At 54.5% G+C, this 14,642-nt stretch overlaps 1 protein-coding gene across 1 annotated transcript; it reads right to left on the reverse strand.

Moving 5' to 3' along the window:
- Positions 1–2,858: 2,858 nt before the first annotated feature.
- DGCR6L (DiGeorge syndrome critical region gene 6 like) lies at positions 2,859–11,497 on the reverse strand. Its single transcript, XM_001376315.4, has 5 exons — positions 11,291–11,497; positions 10,109–10,269; positions 9,152–9,252; positions 5,463–5,603; positions 2,859–3,123 (listed from the first exon to the last, which is right to left on the reverse strand). Exons 1-5 carry the CDS (start codon positions 11,398–11,400, stop codon positions 3,040–3,042), a joined length of 597 nt encoding a protein of 198 aa, XP_001376352.1. The 5' UTR covers positions 11,401–11,497; the 3' UTR covers positions 2,859–3,039.
- Between the last annotated feature and the right edge of the window lie 3,145 nt (positions 11,498–14,642).

Raw genomic sequence — 14,642 nt, forward strand, 5'->3', positions numbered from 1 at the left:
TTTCACATACACACGTACACATTCTCACATACATACACACGCTTACATATATACTCACACACTTACACACGTACATATACACACACATTTATGCACACACACATATATACACTCACTTTCACATACACACGTACACATTCTCACATACATACACACTCACGCTTACATATATATTCACACGCACACACACTTACATGTACACACACATTTATGCACACACACATATATACACTCACTTTCATACACACGTACACATTCTCACATACATACACACGCTTACATATATACTCACACACTTACACACGTACATATACACACACATTTATGCACACACACATATATACACTCACTTTCACATACACACGTACACATTCTCACATACATACACACTCACGCTTACATATATATTCACACGCACACACACTTACATGTACACACACATTTATGCACACACACATATATACACTCACTTTCACATACACACGTACACATTCTCACATACATACACACTCACGCTTACATATATACTCACACGCACACACACGTACATATACACACACATTTATGCACACACACATATATACTCTTTCACATACACACGTACACATTCTCACATACATACACACTCACGCTTACATATATACTCACACGCACACACACTTACATATACACACACATTTATGCACACACACATATATACACTCACTCTCACATACACACATACACATTCTCATATACATATACACTCACACACATATACACTCACATATACACACATGTTTATGCACACACACATATATACACTCACTTTCACATACACACGTACACATTCTCACATACATACACACTCACGCTTACATATATACTCACACGCACACACACTTACATATACACACACATTTATGCACACACACATATATACACTCACTCTCACATACACACACATACACACACTCACGCTCACGTTTACACACACTCTCAAATGCCGGGCCAGGCCGTCAACCAGGCCTGGGTCACTGGGCTGAGAGCAGAAGCCCTTGTCCCAGAGCCCCTGTCCTGTGTCCTCTCTGGCCCCCCCACCGGTCTCAGGCACGCAGCCGCAGCCCATCGCCAGCTGGTCCTCGAGGCCTGAGGAAGCAGCGCCCCCTGGAGTCCCCGTCTCTCCATCCCGGCCACGAGCTCACGTGACTAACAGCCCTCGTGCGCTACCTTGGCGGGGGCGGGGGGGTGCGGAAGCCGAGTGGGGAGCCCGGAGGCCCGGCCTGCTGTCCGCCAGGCAGGGCCAGGCAGAGCCTGGGGTGAGCCCCAGCCACGCGGCTAGGACCCTCCGCCAGTCTCTTTCCCCGGGGACTCGGTTTCTACGCATGTCAGTGAAGGACCGGCTAGAACGTGGGGGCAAACTGGGGGTCAGGAAAACGTGGGCTTGTAGCCCGCCTCCCCCACTTGGCTTCCCCGGCCCGGCGTCACGGTCTGCAAAATGGGCCACTAATAGCCGCCGAGAATCCACAGCCCTGCTGGCGTTTGTAGCTCTCCCTGGGCGGACCCTGCGAGAGGCCTCGGCTCAGGGTCGCCCACTGGCCAGAGCCCGGGGCACGTCGGCGCGCGGCGCAGGAAGCCGGGCCGCAGGAGGGAGGCCAGGACCCCCCCCCCCCCCCCCCCCGGCTCGCGGGGCCGCTGGGCGAGATCCCGGATGGGAGGGAGGCTGCCTAGTGTCCGACGTGAGGACACCCGCCGGGACTAACGCGGGAACCCACAGTCAAGGGCCTGCGCACCGGGAGGGAGAGCTGCTGGGCGTCCGAGGAGGGAAGCACACAGCAGGGGGAGCCCCTCGGGTCCGGGGCCGAGTGCGTTCTCCGGGCGGAGGGCCCAGTCCTTTGCCGGGGAGGCAGCGACACCTGCTGGGAGAGAGGAGCGCGACGGGAGTGTGCTGGGGCCCGGGCCGGCTCCCCTCCCTCGTGCCTGGCCGCAGCCCCGGGCCCCTCCCAGCCCCAACCCCGCAGCCGCTCCCAGACAGTCTCCGAGGCCGGATCCTGCCCCGGGCCGGGCCGCACACACAGGCAGGCGCTCCCCCGTCCCTGCGCCGGGGACAGCCCCTGCCTCCAGGCAGCCCTGGAAGAGCTCGGGGTGGAGCCTGCTGCCCGGCGGCGCGGAGGGTGCGCGGGGTGACGGAATGAGAAAAGTGCTTTAGGGGGCGCCTGGCGGGGTGACTTCCCGGGCCTTCGAGCTGGGCCCGTGGCACAGAGGAGAGAAGCACCGAGGGTGAACTGCAGGGCTGGGGAAGGGCCTGGGCCGAACCCTTGGCGCCCCGCTCCCAAGGCCAGCTACGGCTGGGGGAGGCCAGAGCTGCAAGCAAAGGGGCCGCAGAGAGCGAGAGCCCCACCGGAAACCCCAGGCAGGCAGGAGGCTCACAATCAGCCAGCAGGGGCCAAGTGACTCACCCAGGGTCACCCCGCTAGCAAGGCTCTGAAGCTGCCACATAACCATCCAAGGAGAATCCGTGTGCCCGAGGAGGGTCTGCTCAGGACTAAAGCAGCGAGGCCAGCTGGCTGGGGGGCATCTGGGAGCTGTGGGAGAGCAGAGCAGCCCCGCGTCTCTGGGCCCCAACAAAGACTCATCCCTTCATTCCTGTGGGGAACTGTGGGGAACACAGCTGCCCTCTCTCTGCGGGCAGCTCCAAAGTCCCCCCTGCCCTGGCCCGGGACGGAGGCCCCCGACCTCGGCAGCCTTTCCCACCCTCCTCCTGGCCTCGGGACTGCGAGTTACCCCAAGAGAAGCAGGGAAGCCCCAATGGGAGCCGATCCCCAGCTGACCAGGAGGGGCCCTGCCGGGAAGGGGCTGGTGCAGGGACGACAACTGTCTCGAGTTCAGATTTTAATTGGAAGCCCCCCCCCCGCCCCCCCCAGAGTTCACGGCAGGTGGGTGGGCGAGGGCCAAAGGGCGGGCCGGCCGCCCACCGCCTCCCGCGAGGAAGCATCGTCTGAAACACCGACAGGAGGCTCCGGCCTCGAAGGACTCGCCGCCCTCCCTGGCAGAAGCAGCTCAGGGGAAGGGCTTTCCGGGCTGGTATCCTCGCTGTTGCAGCTTCCGAATGAGCTCGAGCAGGTTCATCTGCAGAGTCAGCTCCTGAGCGAAGGAAGACAAGGGCAGCTGGTGAGAGCTGCAAGCCAGGCGGCCGCCCTCTGTGCAGGGGCTTCGGCCCTGGGGTTGGGGGGGGCTCACCGGGGCAGCCACAAGCCTGGCACAACCACCCTGAAAGCTGCAAAGTCGAGGCGGTGGGATCCACGTTACCGTTGAGGAAACTGAGGCAGGAGGGACCGCTAGGGTGAGAGGCCTTCCCTGACTCCGGGCCGGCTGGCCTCAATCCGCATCGGCCTCAAAAGGCAGCAGTAAAAATCGAATTTGGAAAAGAAAGTGGCGTCCTTGTCGCCTGTGCTGCGGCCAGGCCACCACACTGGGCCCAGGCATATCGGTTCAGCAAATGCTTGTGGAGCTCAGACCTCCCCAGGGAAAGCTCCATCCCAGGCGCCCTTCCCCACCCACAGGGGCGGGGGGGGGGGGGGGGGGCGGGGGGCCTCTTCACAGGGGAGGGAGGATGTCCTGGGCTTCATGGAGGAGCCAGCTAGGTTCTGGGGGGCAGCTGAAGGTCCAACACAGGGAGCCCCGGCTGGAAGGGCCCTAAGGATGAACCCCAGGGCCATTAACTCTGAAAAGAGCCATGTGTTTGTGGTCTGGGTTCAGCCAGCAGGACAGCGCCCCAGGCCTGGAGGTGGGAAGTCCTAGTTCCAATCTGGCCTCAGACACTTCCCTGCTGTGTGACCCTGGACAAGTCACTTAGCCCCATTGCCCAGTCCTTGCCACTCTTAAGAGTCGATGCTAAGGCCCTTCTCCCCCCACCCCAATTTGCTCAGGGATCTGTTCATCTCCCCAGGCCCCCCAAGAGGCCTGAAGGGGTGTACACATCTACACATCTTCTACTTTGCCCAGGGGAAATGACCTGCCTAGGGTCACTCAGCCAGTGTCTGGGGACAGACTTGATTTTCTTCCTGATTCTGAGCCCAGAACTCTGGCCAATGGGCCACCATCAGCCACCTCTGTCATTTCCCAAAGGGCTGCCAAAGGGATAGGAGGCTCTCAGGTCACGGTCACACCACTAGGAAATGGTAGAAGCAGGCTTCAGACCTGGGCCTTGGCCCTCTGCCATGTCACCTCTCCTGGTGAAAAGGAGATGGCAGGGGGCAGCCAAGTGGCTCAGTGGATAAAGTGCCAGGCCTGAAGATGGGAGGTCCTGGGTTCAGATCTGGCCTCGGACACTTCATAGCTGGGAGACCATGGGCAAGTCACTTCACCCCCATTGCCAAGCCCTCACTCATTTTCTGTCTTGGAACCAGGACTTAGTCCTGACTCTACAATGGAAGGAGCAGCAGAGGCTGAAGGCGAATTATCCTCTGAGACTTCTCAATGGGGGACGAGTGCTCAAGACCCAGAGAGTAACATGGACAAGGGACATGAATAGACAATTTTCAGTTAAAGCAATCAAAACTATTAATAGGCACATGAAAAAAATGTTCTATATCTCTTATAATCAGAGAGATGCAAATCAAAACACCTAGCAGATTGGCCAACATGACAGCAAGAGAAAGTAATGAATGCTGGAGGGGATGTGCAAAGTCCGGATATTAATGCATTGCTGGTGGAGCTCTGAATTGATCCAGCCATTCTGGAGGGCAATTTGGAACTATGCCCAAAGGATGATAAAAGACTGTCTGCCCTTTGATCCAGCCATAGCACTGCTGGGTTTGTACCCCAAAGAGATAATAAGGAAAAAGATGTGTACAAGAATATTCATAGCTGCACTCTTTGTGGTGGCAAAAAACTGGAAAATGAGGGGATGCCCTTCAATTGGGGAATGGCTGAACACGTTACGGTATCTGTTGGTGATGGAATATTATTGTGCCCAAAGGAATGATGAACTGGAGGGATTCCATGTGAACTGGGACGACCTCCAGGAAGTGATACAGAGCAAAAGGAGCAGAACCAGGAGAACATTGTACACAGAGACTGATACACTGTGGCACAATCAAACGTAATAGACTTCTCTACTAACAACAATGCAATGAGCCAGGACAATTCTGAGAGACTGATGAGAAAGAAGCTATCCACATCCTGAGAAAACTGTGGGAGTGGAAACACAGAAGACAAACAACTGTGATCACATGGGCCAACGGGGATATGATTGGGGATGCAGACTAAATGATCACTGTAGTGCAAATATCAATAATATGGAAATAGGTCTTGAACAATGACATATGTAAAACCCAGTGGAATTGCTCATTGGCTATGGAAGGGGGGTGGGAGGAGGGGAGGGAAAGAACATGAATCATGGAACCATGGGGAAATTTTCTTAATTAATCAATAAAATTTTTTTAAAAAATTTTTTAAGCTCTGTGGCCTTGGGGCCTGACCTGGGGGTTCGTGGTCACATAGAAGCCTGTGACACCGGCTTTTTCCAGGGTGCTCTGCTGATCCACCACCTTCTGGTCCAATTCCAGGACGATCTTCTCATCCATCATCCTCTGCTCCTCCCTGATTCGATGTTCCACAGCCTGGGGGAGGAAGACCCACACATGAGGCTGAGATACCGCCTAGCCTGGGCAGAGTCCTCAAATGGGTCAGGACCAAGAGTGAGGTAAAGGGGCTTGTCCTGCTGCTGAGGGTTGTGGCATTTAAAAGAGTGGGAGACATAAACTGTAGTGAGTTAAAATGGTTGAGGTTGTAAACTGTAGTGAGTAAAATAGTAGAAGATATAAATTGTAGTAGATATAAGAGTGGGTGAGTAAATTGTGACCGCAGAAAATATGTTTTCACTACAGTGTCTTGTTTTAAAAATCAAATATAAGGTGGTCGCCAGGGAAATATTCCCAATTATGAATATACCCAAGTCAACTGGGTTTTATAGAGAATTTAATAATACAATGAGGAATCAAAGAAAGAGAGAGAGAAAAAGAAAATAAATGAGAAAAGAATAGGCTGGCCCAGGCAGCCCTGGCCAACCCAGGCCTAAACCCTAAAAGAAAGGATCAGTCAGTCCTTAATCACTCACCATAAGATTTGTTCAAGGGAGGATTCAGGGAGACAGAGTCTCCCCAGAGGGAGTTCCAGCCAGAGTCAGCCTCCCTTGAGAGACCTCCTTAGAGATTGTCCTTCTCTTAACAACCTCCTTAGAGACTGTCCCTCAAGAGACTTTTTTTTTTCAACAGGCTGTCCTTTTCTTATATAGGGGGTTTTCTCCTATGTCACTTCCCCTAAGTACTTCCATCTACCAATCACAGTAGACGTTTTCCAAAGGACAGCCCATTCTGAATTCACACCTGAGTAGACTAATCCTTTTAGTAATCCACACCTGAGTAGGCTAGAATCTCTGAGTAAGTTTTTTCCTCTTTGCTCCTTGTAAGTTCACAAGTTGCCTGACCTTTACAGGTACTTAGCACCCCTTTGTATTAATTCTAAAAATAGGCATGGCTTAAGTATGGGTTTAAGTATTTTTCATTGTTCAGCAAGGAGTTTTCTCCCCTAAAGCAGTCTTAAGTACGGGTGGAGTAGAGGTCTTCACATTTCTGATCTAAGTAGAATTCTCATTGTCCAAATGGGGAATGGTCCCAGTAGGGAATTGTCCCAATGGGGAATTTTTTAACATTCACAAGTCTGAGAAATTTCAAGATTCACAGGGTCTGGGGCAGGACTAGAACTTGGGGCTTCCTAACTGGCAGCCCTAGCTGACCTGGGGGAGTGGCCCCAAGCAACCCCCCACTCCTCAGGCCTAGCCCCAGTTTGGGGGTTCCACAACCTTGTTCAGGGGTGCAGAGCCTGGGTCTCCCCAGACTTTCAGGCCTAACTGTCCCAGGATGCTCTCCACCTGTGGAAAGGAAAACTGTGAATCAAGCTTTTACATTTCTGCCCACTGAGATGGAGCAGACATTGTTTGGAATGTGATGGGAGGGGGAATGACAGCTGGAGTGAGAGAAGAGGATTGTGGGAGAAACAGCTAAACAGAAGGGGTCTGAGTGTGGAGAAAAGACCAGGAGTTCTAGATCCCAATCTGTGGAAACCTCTATTTCCCTTACCTTGAAGAAGAAGACGATCCCTGTATGTTAGGGAGCATCCATTAGAGGAAGAACCAAACTACAGCTGCTGAAAGGAACTGATCCCTTAACTTAAGGGGGTCACCCTGAAGATCCTTTCCATCCCTTGACCTTCCCAAGAAGGGCACTTGCCATTTGGATAGAGCTAGTGACTATCTAAGAAGATAGACAAGCTGAAGTGGAGCCATCTTGGCTCAGCTGAAGCAGCAGCAGCAGCAAGGGTCTCCTATTGCCACTTACCTCTCCCCTGTCTTGGTTTCCTCTAATTATTAAACTACTTGAAAAATAGAAGATCGCAGTCAGATTCACGTTGAAGGCAGAACAAAGAAAGCGAGGCTGGTGGCCAAGCAAGCCAGTAGCCTAGGCTACACAACCAAAGTCGGCAGGGACGGTCTGCCTGCCAGGCAGGGGGACTTCTGGGGTTCAACCACCAGTCAAGCCTTGAGGAGCAAACTCTACTATTACTCAGAAAACACTGGCCTGTCATCCTTACCCTAATCCTTCTCTTGTGGGTCGAGTGAGAGGAAATGACAAAGGCGGGATACCTCGGGCCCTACTCCTCCTCCATGGCTTAGCACAAGCTCTCCTTTTTACCTCACCAGCCTCCTCCATATTCCCTCTGTCCCCTCAACCCTTCCTCGTCCCCGGTCAATCCTGTCAATTCCCACACACCACTCCAGACACCATTGGGGATAGAGGGGAACCATGGCAACAGGGGAGTGCTACCAACAGCTGAGGTCCAAGCACCCTGGGGAGCAGAAGGAAGTCCCGGAGGGCCAGAGAGGCTTCGGCCTCAACAATCAAGTGGAGACTGTGAGGTGTAGAGTTGGAAATTCTTGAACCCCCCCAAAACTACATTACCCAAAATTCCTCTCTGTATTAACTAGAATCCTTTTCCCTTTCCCTGCCTCCTCGTTTTACATGGTTGTCTCTGTCTCTTCCTCAAGTGAGGCGGGTTTTACTCTAGTTTTTTATAAGATTTTAATAAGTCTTATAAATATAATACTTGGGTTATTGTCTATTAATTTTAGTCTCCACAGAGGCCAGGACCCAGCTTAGACTGGGAATCCCTGAATCTGGCCAGTTGGGCAGCCAGTGCTCCCCACAGCAGGAGAAAAACTGAGCCTTTTCTTCTTCCCGTTTTTCCCCCAAAGGTTCTTGGAGCACCACTCCCGCCCCCACCCCACCCCTCAAACCTCCTAGGTCTCGTTTGCTCTGTGAACATTGCTTCTAGGACAGAAGGCGGGGGTTACTTTAAAAAGACCCCCAAGGAAGTAAAGCCAAGTGTGGCTCCTCCTCTAAGCCCCCACCCGCTCAGTCCTCCAGATCTGCTTCAGTATGGCCGTCGTCACGTCCCAACCCCTGGGCTTTCCTGCCTCTGCCTTCAGGAAACCCTCCCCGCTACCCTGTACTCAAACCCTAACCCTCAGACAGCCGTGGCTCTTGCCAGCTCTCCGTCAGATGGTGAGTGAGCTCTAGGAAGGCCCCACACAGGAAGGGCACACAAGAAAGCTCCCTGCTCACCCCAGCCAAGAACAACCCAGATTCATCCACTGACCTCTCTACCAGCAACCTCCAGCCAAGGCCAAGCCTCACTGGTACAACATGGCCTCCCCCAAGGAAGGAGGGCCTGATCCAGGCCAGACTGTGCCTAGGATGGGGCATCCACAAGCCCACGCCCAAGCAGGCTCCACATTGATGCCCCCCCAAGATGAAGGGTGCCCACACTGGGAAGGACCTTCTGAGCCATTCTCTGGGTACAGATGGGGACATGGAGGCCCCAAGAGGGAAAGGGCCCACCAAGGCTCTGGAGGCCAAGTCAGGAAGTGAAGTCAGGGCCTTCCACCCCAGCCCAAAACCTACCAGGAAGCAGAGGGGTTGTGGGGCTTCCCAGGAGTCCCAGCATGCTGGCATGGGGAGCCACCCTGGAGGCCCTGGCTCTCCCTCGGCCCAGTCGCAAATGGAACAGACATGGCCTCGGGGAGCTGCATGCCTGCGGCAGCCTCACTCACCTCCTGTTCCCGCTGCTGGGCCGCCCGCAGGATGGGCAAGTTGTGGGGCCGACAGGCCTGCTGGGCCTCCTTGTGCTTGTTGAGCAGCGTCTGCTTGAGCACTGCCGGGAAGAAGAAGGATCAGAGGGCTCGCCCCCAGCCAGCCTTCCTGGCCCAAGCCCGAGGCACGTGCCACTGGGGCTCATTGGACAGAGGCGGCAGGGTGGGACCCAGGAAGGAAGAGGCCAGGCTCCAAAGAGCTCTGAACAGCCACCTGAGGGAAGGAGCAGAGGCTGGAGGCCACGGGGAGCCACAGCCCATTACTGAGCACGGCCAGAGCTGGGCTTTGGGAAGGCCACATAACAGGGGAAGGACCACCTGGAGGGCAGAGAAGCCAAGCTGGAGGCACAGACCATGGCCCAGGCCACAACAAAGAGAGCCTGACCAATCTGCGCAGCAGAATGCCATGCCAGGTGCCACGGTGGAGGCCACCGTGGAGGGGGCACTTACTAGCTGGGGAACGCTGGACAAGTCACTTGAGTTTCCTCGTCAATAAAATGGCGACATGGAGGGGACCTCCCGGGGCTGTGGTGAGGTCACAACTAAAAAGCACTTTACGGTCCCCGGCTGGGATCTCACAGCTCGCTCTGTCCTCACTGTCTGCTACGGCGCAGGCAGAGAGGAAGGACACGAGGGTGGCACACCCCAAGGGGGTGACCAAAGGGGTGGCCTGCCCGGGGCCACCATCAGGAAACCCGAGGGGAGAAGCATGCCCTTGTGTAGCATCCAGGAGGCAGTCAGAGTGCCGGACGGGGGGATGAGAGGAGAACTGGCCCGGGGGAGTCGAGAGCACCAGGACGGGCCTAGGACGGGCCTAGGAGGGGCCCACAGTCTTGGGCACGACAGGAGCCCGATAAAGGGCAGAAAGATAGGAGGAGACCATGAGGGCACGTCACGGGCTCTGGGCAGGCCGCTCACCTCGGTGTTCGTTCTGCAGCTTGAGCCGCTGGTTGTAAAGGCTTTTCTCTGTGAGATGCTGGATTTCGAGCAATCCTTGAACGATCTCGAAAACGGTGCCGTCGATGAGCACCAGGGCCAGGTCACTGAGGGTGGTGTGGGACAAGCGCTGCTGGAAAGAGCTGAGGGGACAAGGGGGGGGTCAGGCCCTGAGGCGGGGACCTTGGAGAGAGAGCAGGTCCAGTCCGGTCCAGCCTCTGCAGTAAAAACAGCCATCTTTCTGGCAACAAGAGCGGGCGGCCTGCTCACATCCCCGGCCTCCGTCCCCCTGGCTGAGAAGGGAGGAGCTCCATAGAAAGTCCCCGGGGCGGCATGAGGGACAGCAGGTGACTGTCTTCTCCTTGTTGGAGAGCCCCAGAACCTTCCTGGGGCACAGAGTCCCAGCTCCTTCCAGGCTGAAAATGGCTCCAATGAAGGGCCTCTCGGCTGCTTTGGGCACCCTCGGGTGCTCCAGCACAGCTCCCCATCCCTTTCTCTGCCCAATGGGGTCCCTGATCCGACCCTAAGGCTGGGACAAAATGACCAAATGGATGGAAAAGGAGCCTGGAAGGGCTGAGGGATGTCCCATCCCCTCCTCCCCCCATTCCAGAATCTCCCACTTCTGTGACATCACAAAAGCCATCCGGGTGAGTCTGAGTTGTTGGGGGTGAAGTGAGGGGGGGGGGACCAGATGGTACAGTGGATAGAGCCCTGGGTCCGACGTCGGGCCCCCACTAGCTTTGTCACCAGGGCAAGTCACGTCGGTGCTGCCTGCCTCAGTTTCCTCGTTTGTAAAACGTATCGTCACAGCGCCTCCCTCCCGGGCTGTCGGGAGGATAATGCTTGGAGGGGAGGGCCCCAAAAGTAGTCGTCCTCTCCCCCACCTCCACCGGGGCTGGGGCCGCTCCAGTGAAGACAGCGCGTCCCTGGGGGAGGCGGGTCCCAAGCCCTATCCCTGGGAGAGGATGCAGCTTGACAGCCGGGGCCCCGCGGGAGGGGAGACACTTGAACTCCGGCCCTGGGAAGGGCTCCTGGATCCCGCGGGATTCCGGACCTCCGGGGGGGAGTCAGGGTCCGACGCCTCGGATTCCCGGAGTTCGGCGGGTCAGAGGGCATGGTCGGGGCCGTGAGTTTAGGGGTCGGAGATCGGTCCCTCGCGCTCACCTGGGCAACTCCTTGACGAGCCCCTGCAGCGCCGACAGCAGCTGGTAGTGCCGTTCCTGTTGCCGGGCGCCGTCCGCCGCCTCCTCGTAGCCCCCAGCGTAGCGCTCCATAGCGACCGCCGCTGTAGAGCCCGCCTCTACCCACGTACCACTGCGCAGGCGCGTGCCACCGCGCGGCTGCCCCGCCTCTTCCTGAGCAGATTCGGGTCCGTCTGCGCCTGCGCCACCGCTGTCTCCACACGCGCAGTTTCACAAAGGCGTGGTTCCACCTCGCCCTCTCACCCCGCCCTTCCCCGTAAGGCCCCGCCCTCAGCCCACCCCCAGCTTCCATGTAATTTACAAATCTCTGCCCTCTGCCTCCTGGCCTGGCCTAGTTTGCCTTCTCCAAGATTGTTGGGCCAAAAAAAAGCAGTTTGTTCATTGGGCCGTGGAGTGGGCAGCCCAGCGTTGGGGGTGTGAGTGTACGGGCTGCCCACTCAGCCTCCCCTTTGGAGCCTGAAATGGGGATCCGGTGGCTGAGCCACTCTTCTCTGTGTGTCTGGGCCAATCTGGTCCGAGTTAGGGCCCTGGGCTGGCAGGGACCACTTCCTGCCACTCACAACCACAACAACAGTCATAGAGTGTGTCTTGAAATGTAAGGCTTGCAAAGTGATTTACAAGTTTTGTCTCATTTGATCCTCACCACAGCCATGGCACAGAAATACTGTTATTATCCCCCTTTTACAGATGGGGAAGCTGAGGCAGGCATGGATGAGAAACCGTGCCCAGGGTCACAGAGCTAACACAAGCCTGAGGCAGGATTTGGACTCCTCTTCCTGACTGGAGACCAGCCTTCTCTCCTATAAGCCACTAACTGCCTGCAGGGCCTTTGGTTTCTTGCTATTCAGAACTTTAGAAAAATAGTTGTGGATTGAAAACCAGGCCTAGAGATGGGGGGTCCTGGGTTCCAATCTGACCTCAGACACTTCCTAGCTGTGTGACCCTGGGCAAGTCACTTAACCCCCATCCCCAGCCCTTCCACTCTTCTGCGCTGGGACCAATAAACAGTATTGATTCTAAGACAGAAGATGAGGGTTGAAAGAAAGCTGTTGTTATTGTGGCGAAGTCACACTGCTCATTCTGCTTTGCAGGAAGCTCTGTCTCTCCTGCCCCAGTGCCAGGCAGCTCCCTCCCCTTGCCTAGACCCCACCTCCCCTCCCTCTCAACAGAATCAGCAATGTGAGCTATGCATTGGCCACCTGCACTGGCCAAGCTTGGGGTCTGCCCAGCGTAGAAGGGTCCAGGATGGCAGAGGCAGGGTCAGCTCCCATGTACTGCAGGGGCCAGAGGGAATGGATCAAGTGCCCTCGTGGCCAGTGAGCCCTGGCACCCCCTCTGGGGCCCCTTGGATGCTCCTCAGCCCTCCTGACCCAGCACTTAGTGGCAGCATTCAAAAGGACGCAGGCTCACTCTGGTGGTCTTTGAGAGAAGGATGTCTTTTTCCCCTTTCCAAAACACTTCCTCAGATGTCTGTCGAAGACCCAGATCTGGTCCCTGCTCTCCCCCCCACCCCAGGACACCTGCCTGAGGGAGGAAATGTGTCCCCTTGATACCTGCCTAATGATTCCCATAGAGCTGATCCATCCAGGGAAATGAATGAAATAGGCACTTGTGTAGCCTTTGATTACACTCTCAGAGATAGCTGATCTCTTTGTTATATTTTATTTCTCCCCAGTTATATGTAAAAACAAATTTTCACATTCATTTGCTAAAAGGTTGAGCCTCAAATTCTAGCCATCCCTCCCTCCCCCCCAAGACAGTGAACATTTGGATCAAGGTTTCCTGTGTGTGATCATGCAAAACGTTTGTCCAGATTGGTCACATGGTAGAAGATATTAAAAAAAAGAAGAAGAAAATATAGTAAAAGATGGATGGCTTTGGTGTCCATTCAGACTCTGTGGGTTCCCTCTCTGGAGAGGGAGAGCATCTTTCATCCTGGATCCTTTGGAATGGTCCTGAATCATTGCATTGCTGAGAGGAGCTAAGTCATTGCCAGGTGATCAGCCTACATTATTGCTGTTGCTGCATGTGGTGTTCTCCCAGCTCTCCTCCCTTCATCTTGCATCAGTTCGTGTAAGTCTTCCCAGGTTTTTCTGAAATTGTCCAGCTCATCATTTCTTACAGCCCAGTAGTAGTCCATCGCAGCTTATTCACCCTCTCTCCAAATGATGGGCGTCACCTCAGTTTCCAAGTCTTGGCCACCACAGAAAGAGCCTCTGGCAATATTTTTGTACAAAAATGTCCTTTTTAAAAATCTCTTTAGACCAGATCTAGGAGCAGCATCACTGGATCCAAGGGATCTTATGTAGCTATTAAATTATTCTTGTTCAGCTAAAATAATAATAGTTTATATAGGGCTTATTAGGTGCTGGTGTTTGATTATATTGTCTCCCTTGGCCCTCACAACAACCCTGGGAAGCATGGATTGTTAGTATCCTCATTTTACAGATAAGGAAACTGAGGCAGGCAGAGGTAGAGTGACTTGCCCAGGGTCCCACAGCTAGGAAGTATTGACTGATTTTGAATTTTCTGACTCTATGTTCTGCATATGTGTGAGAGAAGAAAAACCAGAGACATTTTGGACATGGAAAGAGCCTGGAGTGGCTACAAAGATTCCAGCAGCAGCAGCAGGGGATGGGCAGTGAAGATTTGGAATGCTGAGGAAAGGAATCCAGCAGTTGGAGCCAGGGTCTCTGACTTTGAGACAGCTACTGAGGGGGTCTAGTCTTTGACTGGGTCTTGATCCCAAGAAACCTCTTATTTCATTGACTCCTGATCTCTATCCCCCCAAAACCCTCCAACAACAGTGGACAGAGACTGAAAAGGAGAGAGTCCACAAGAAGAATCATCACAGTCTCCTCTTCTGGACTGAGGCACCTGCTGGGCAGGGCTAAAGCCAGTGTTCATCACCTTGAACCCCTCAGGGGTTTGGGGCCATTAAGCTCAAGTCACCTCAACTTTGGGAGAAGGGTTTAGACAGTTAGGGACTCCTTCCTCCTCCCCTTTGTCTCAACTTACCAGCCTTTCCTAATTTCATCCTACATTCCTGTTGCCTTAGAATAAATTCTGTTATCCACTACAACTGACTAAAGAGTGAATAAAGGGCAGTTATAACTGGAGAAAGGAATGAGGGAATATCTCTCCTCCCCCAAAGAAAGGACTTTGCTGGGTAGAAATGGCTTAGCTGTGGGGAGTAACAAGGCAGGTTTAATGAGGGGCCATCACAAGCTGAAGACTGAAGGGGGGAAACCACAGACTCATCCTCCTTTTCTTTCCTGGCCAAACTTCAATATCAGATATCCCTCCTTTGCCTT

Source organism: Monodelphis domestica, chromosome 3 (genome assembly GCF_027887165.1).
Source record: "Monodelphis domestica isolate mMonDom1 chromosome 3, mMonDom1.pri, whole genome shotgun sequence".
In the NCBI taxonomy this organism is placed as follows: domain Eukaryota; kingdom Metazoa; phylum Chordata; class Mammalia; order Didelphimorphia; family Didelphidae; genus Monodelphis; species Monodelphis domestica.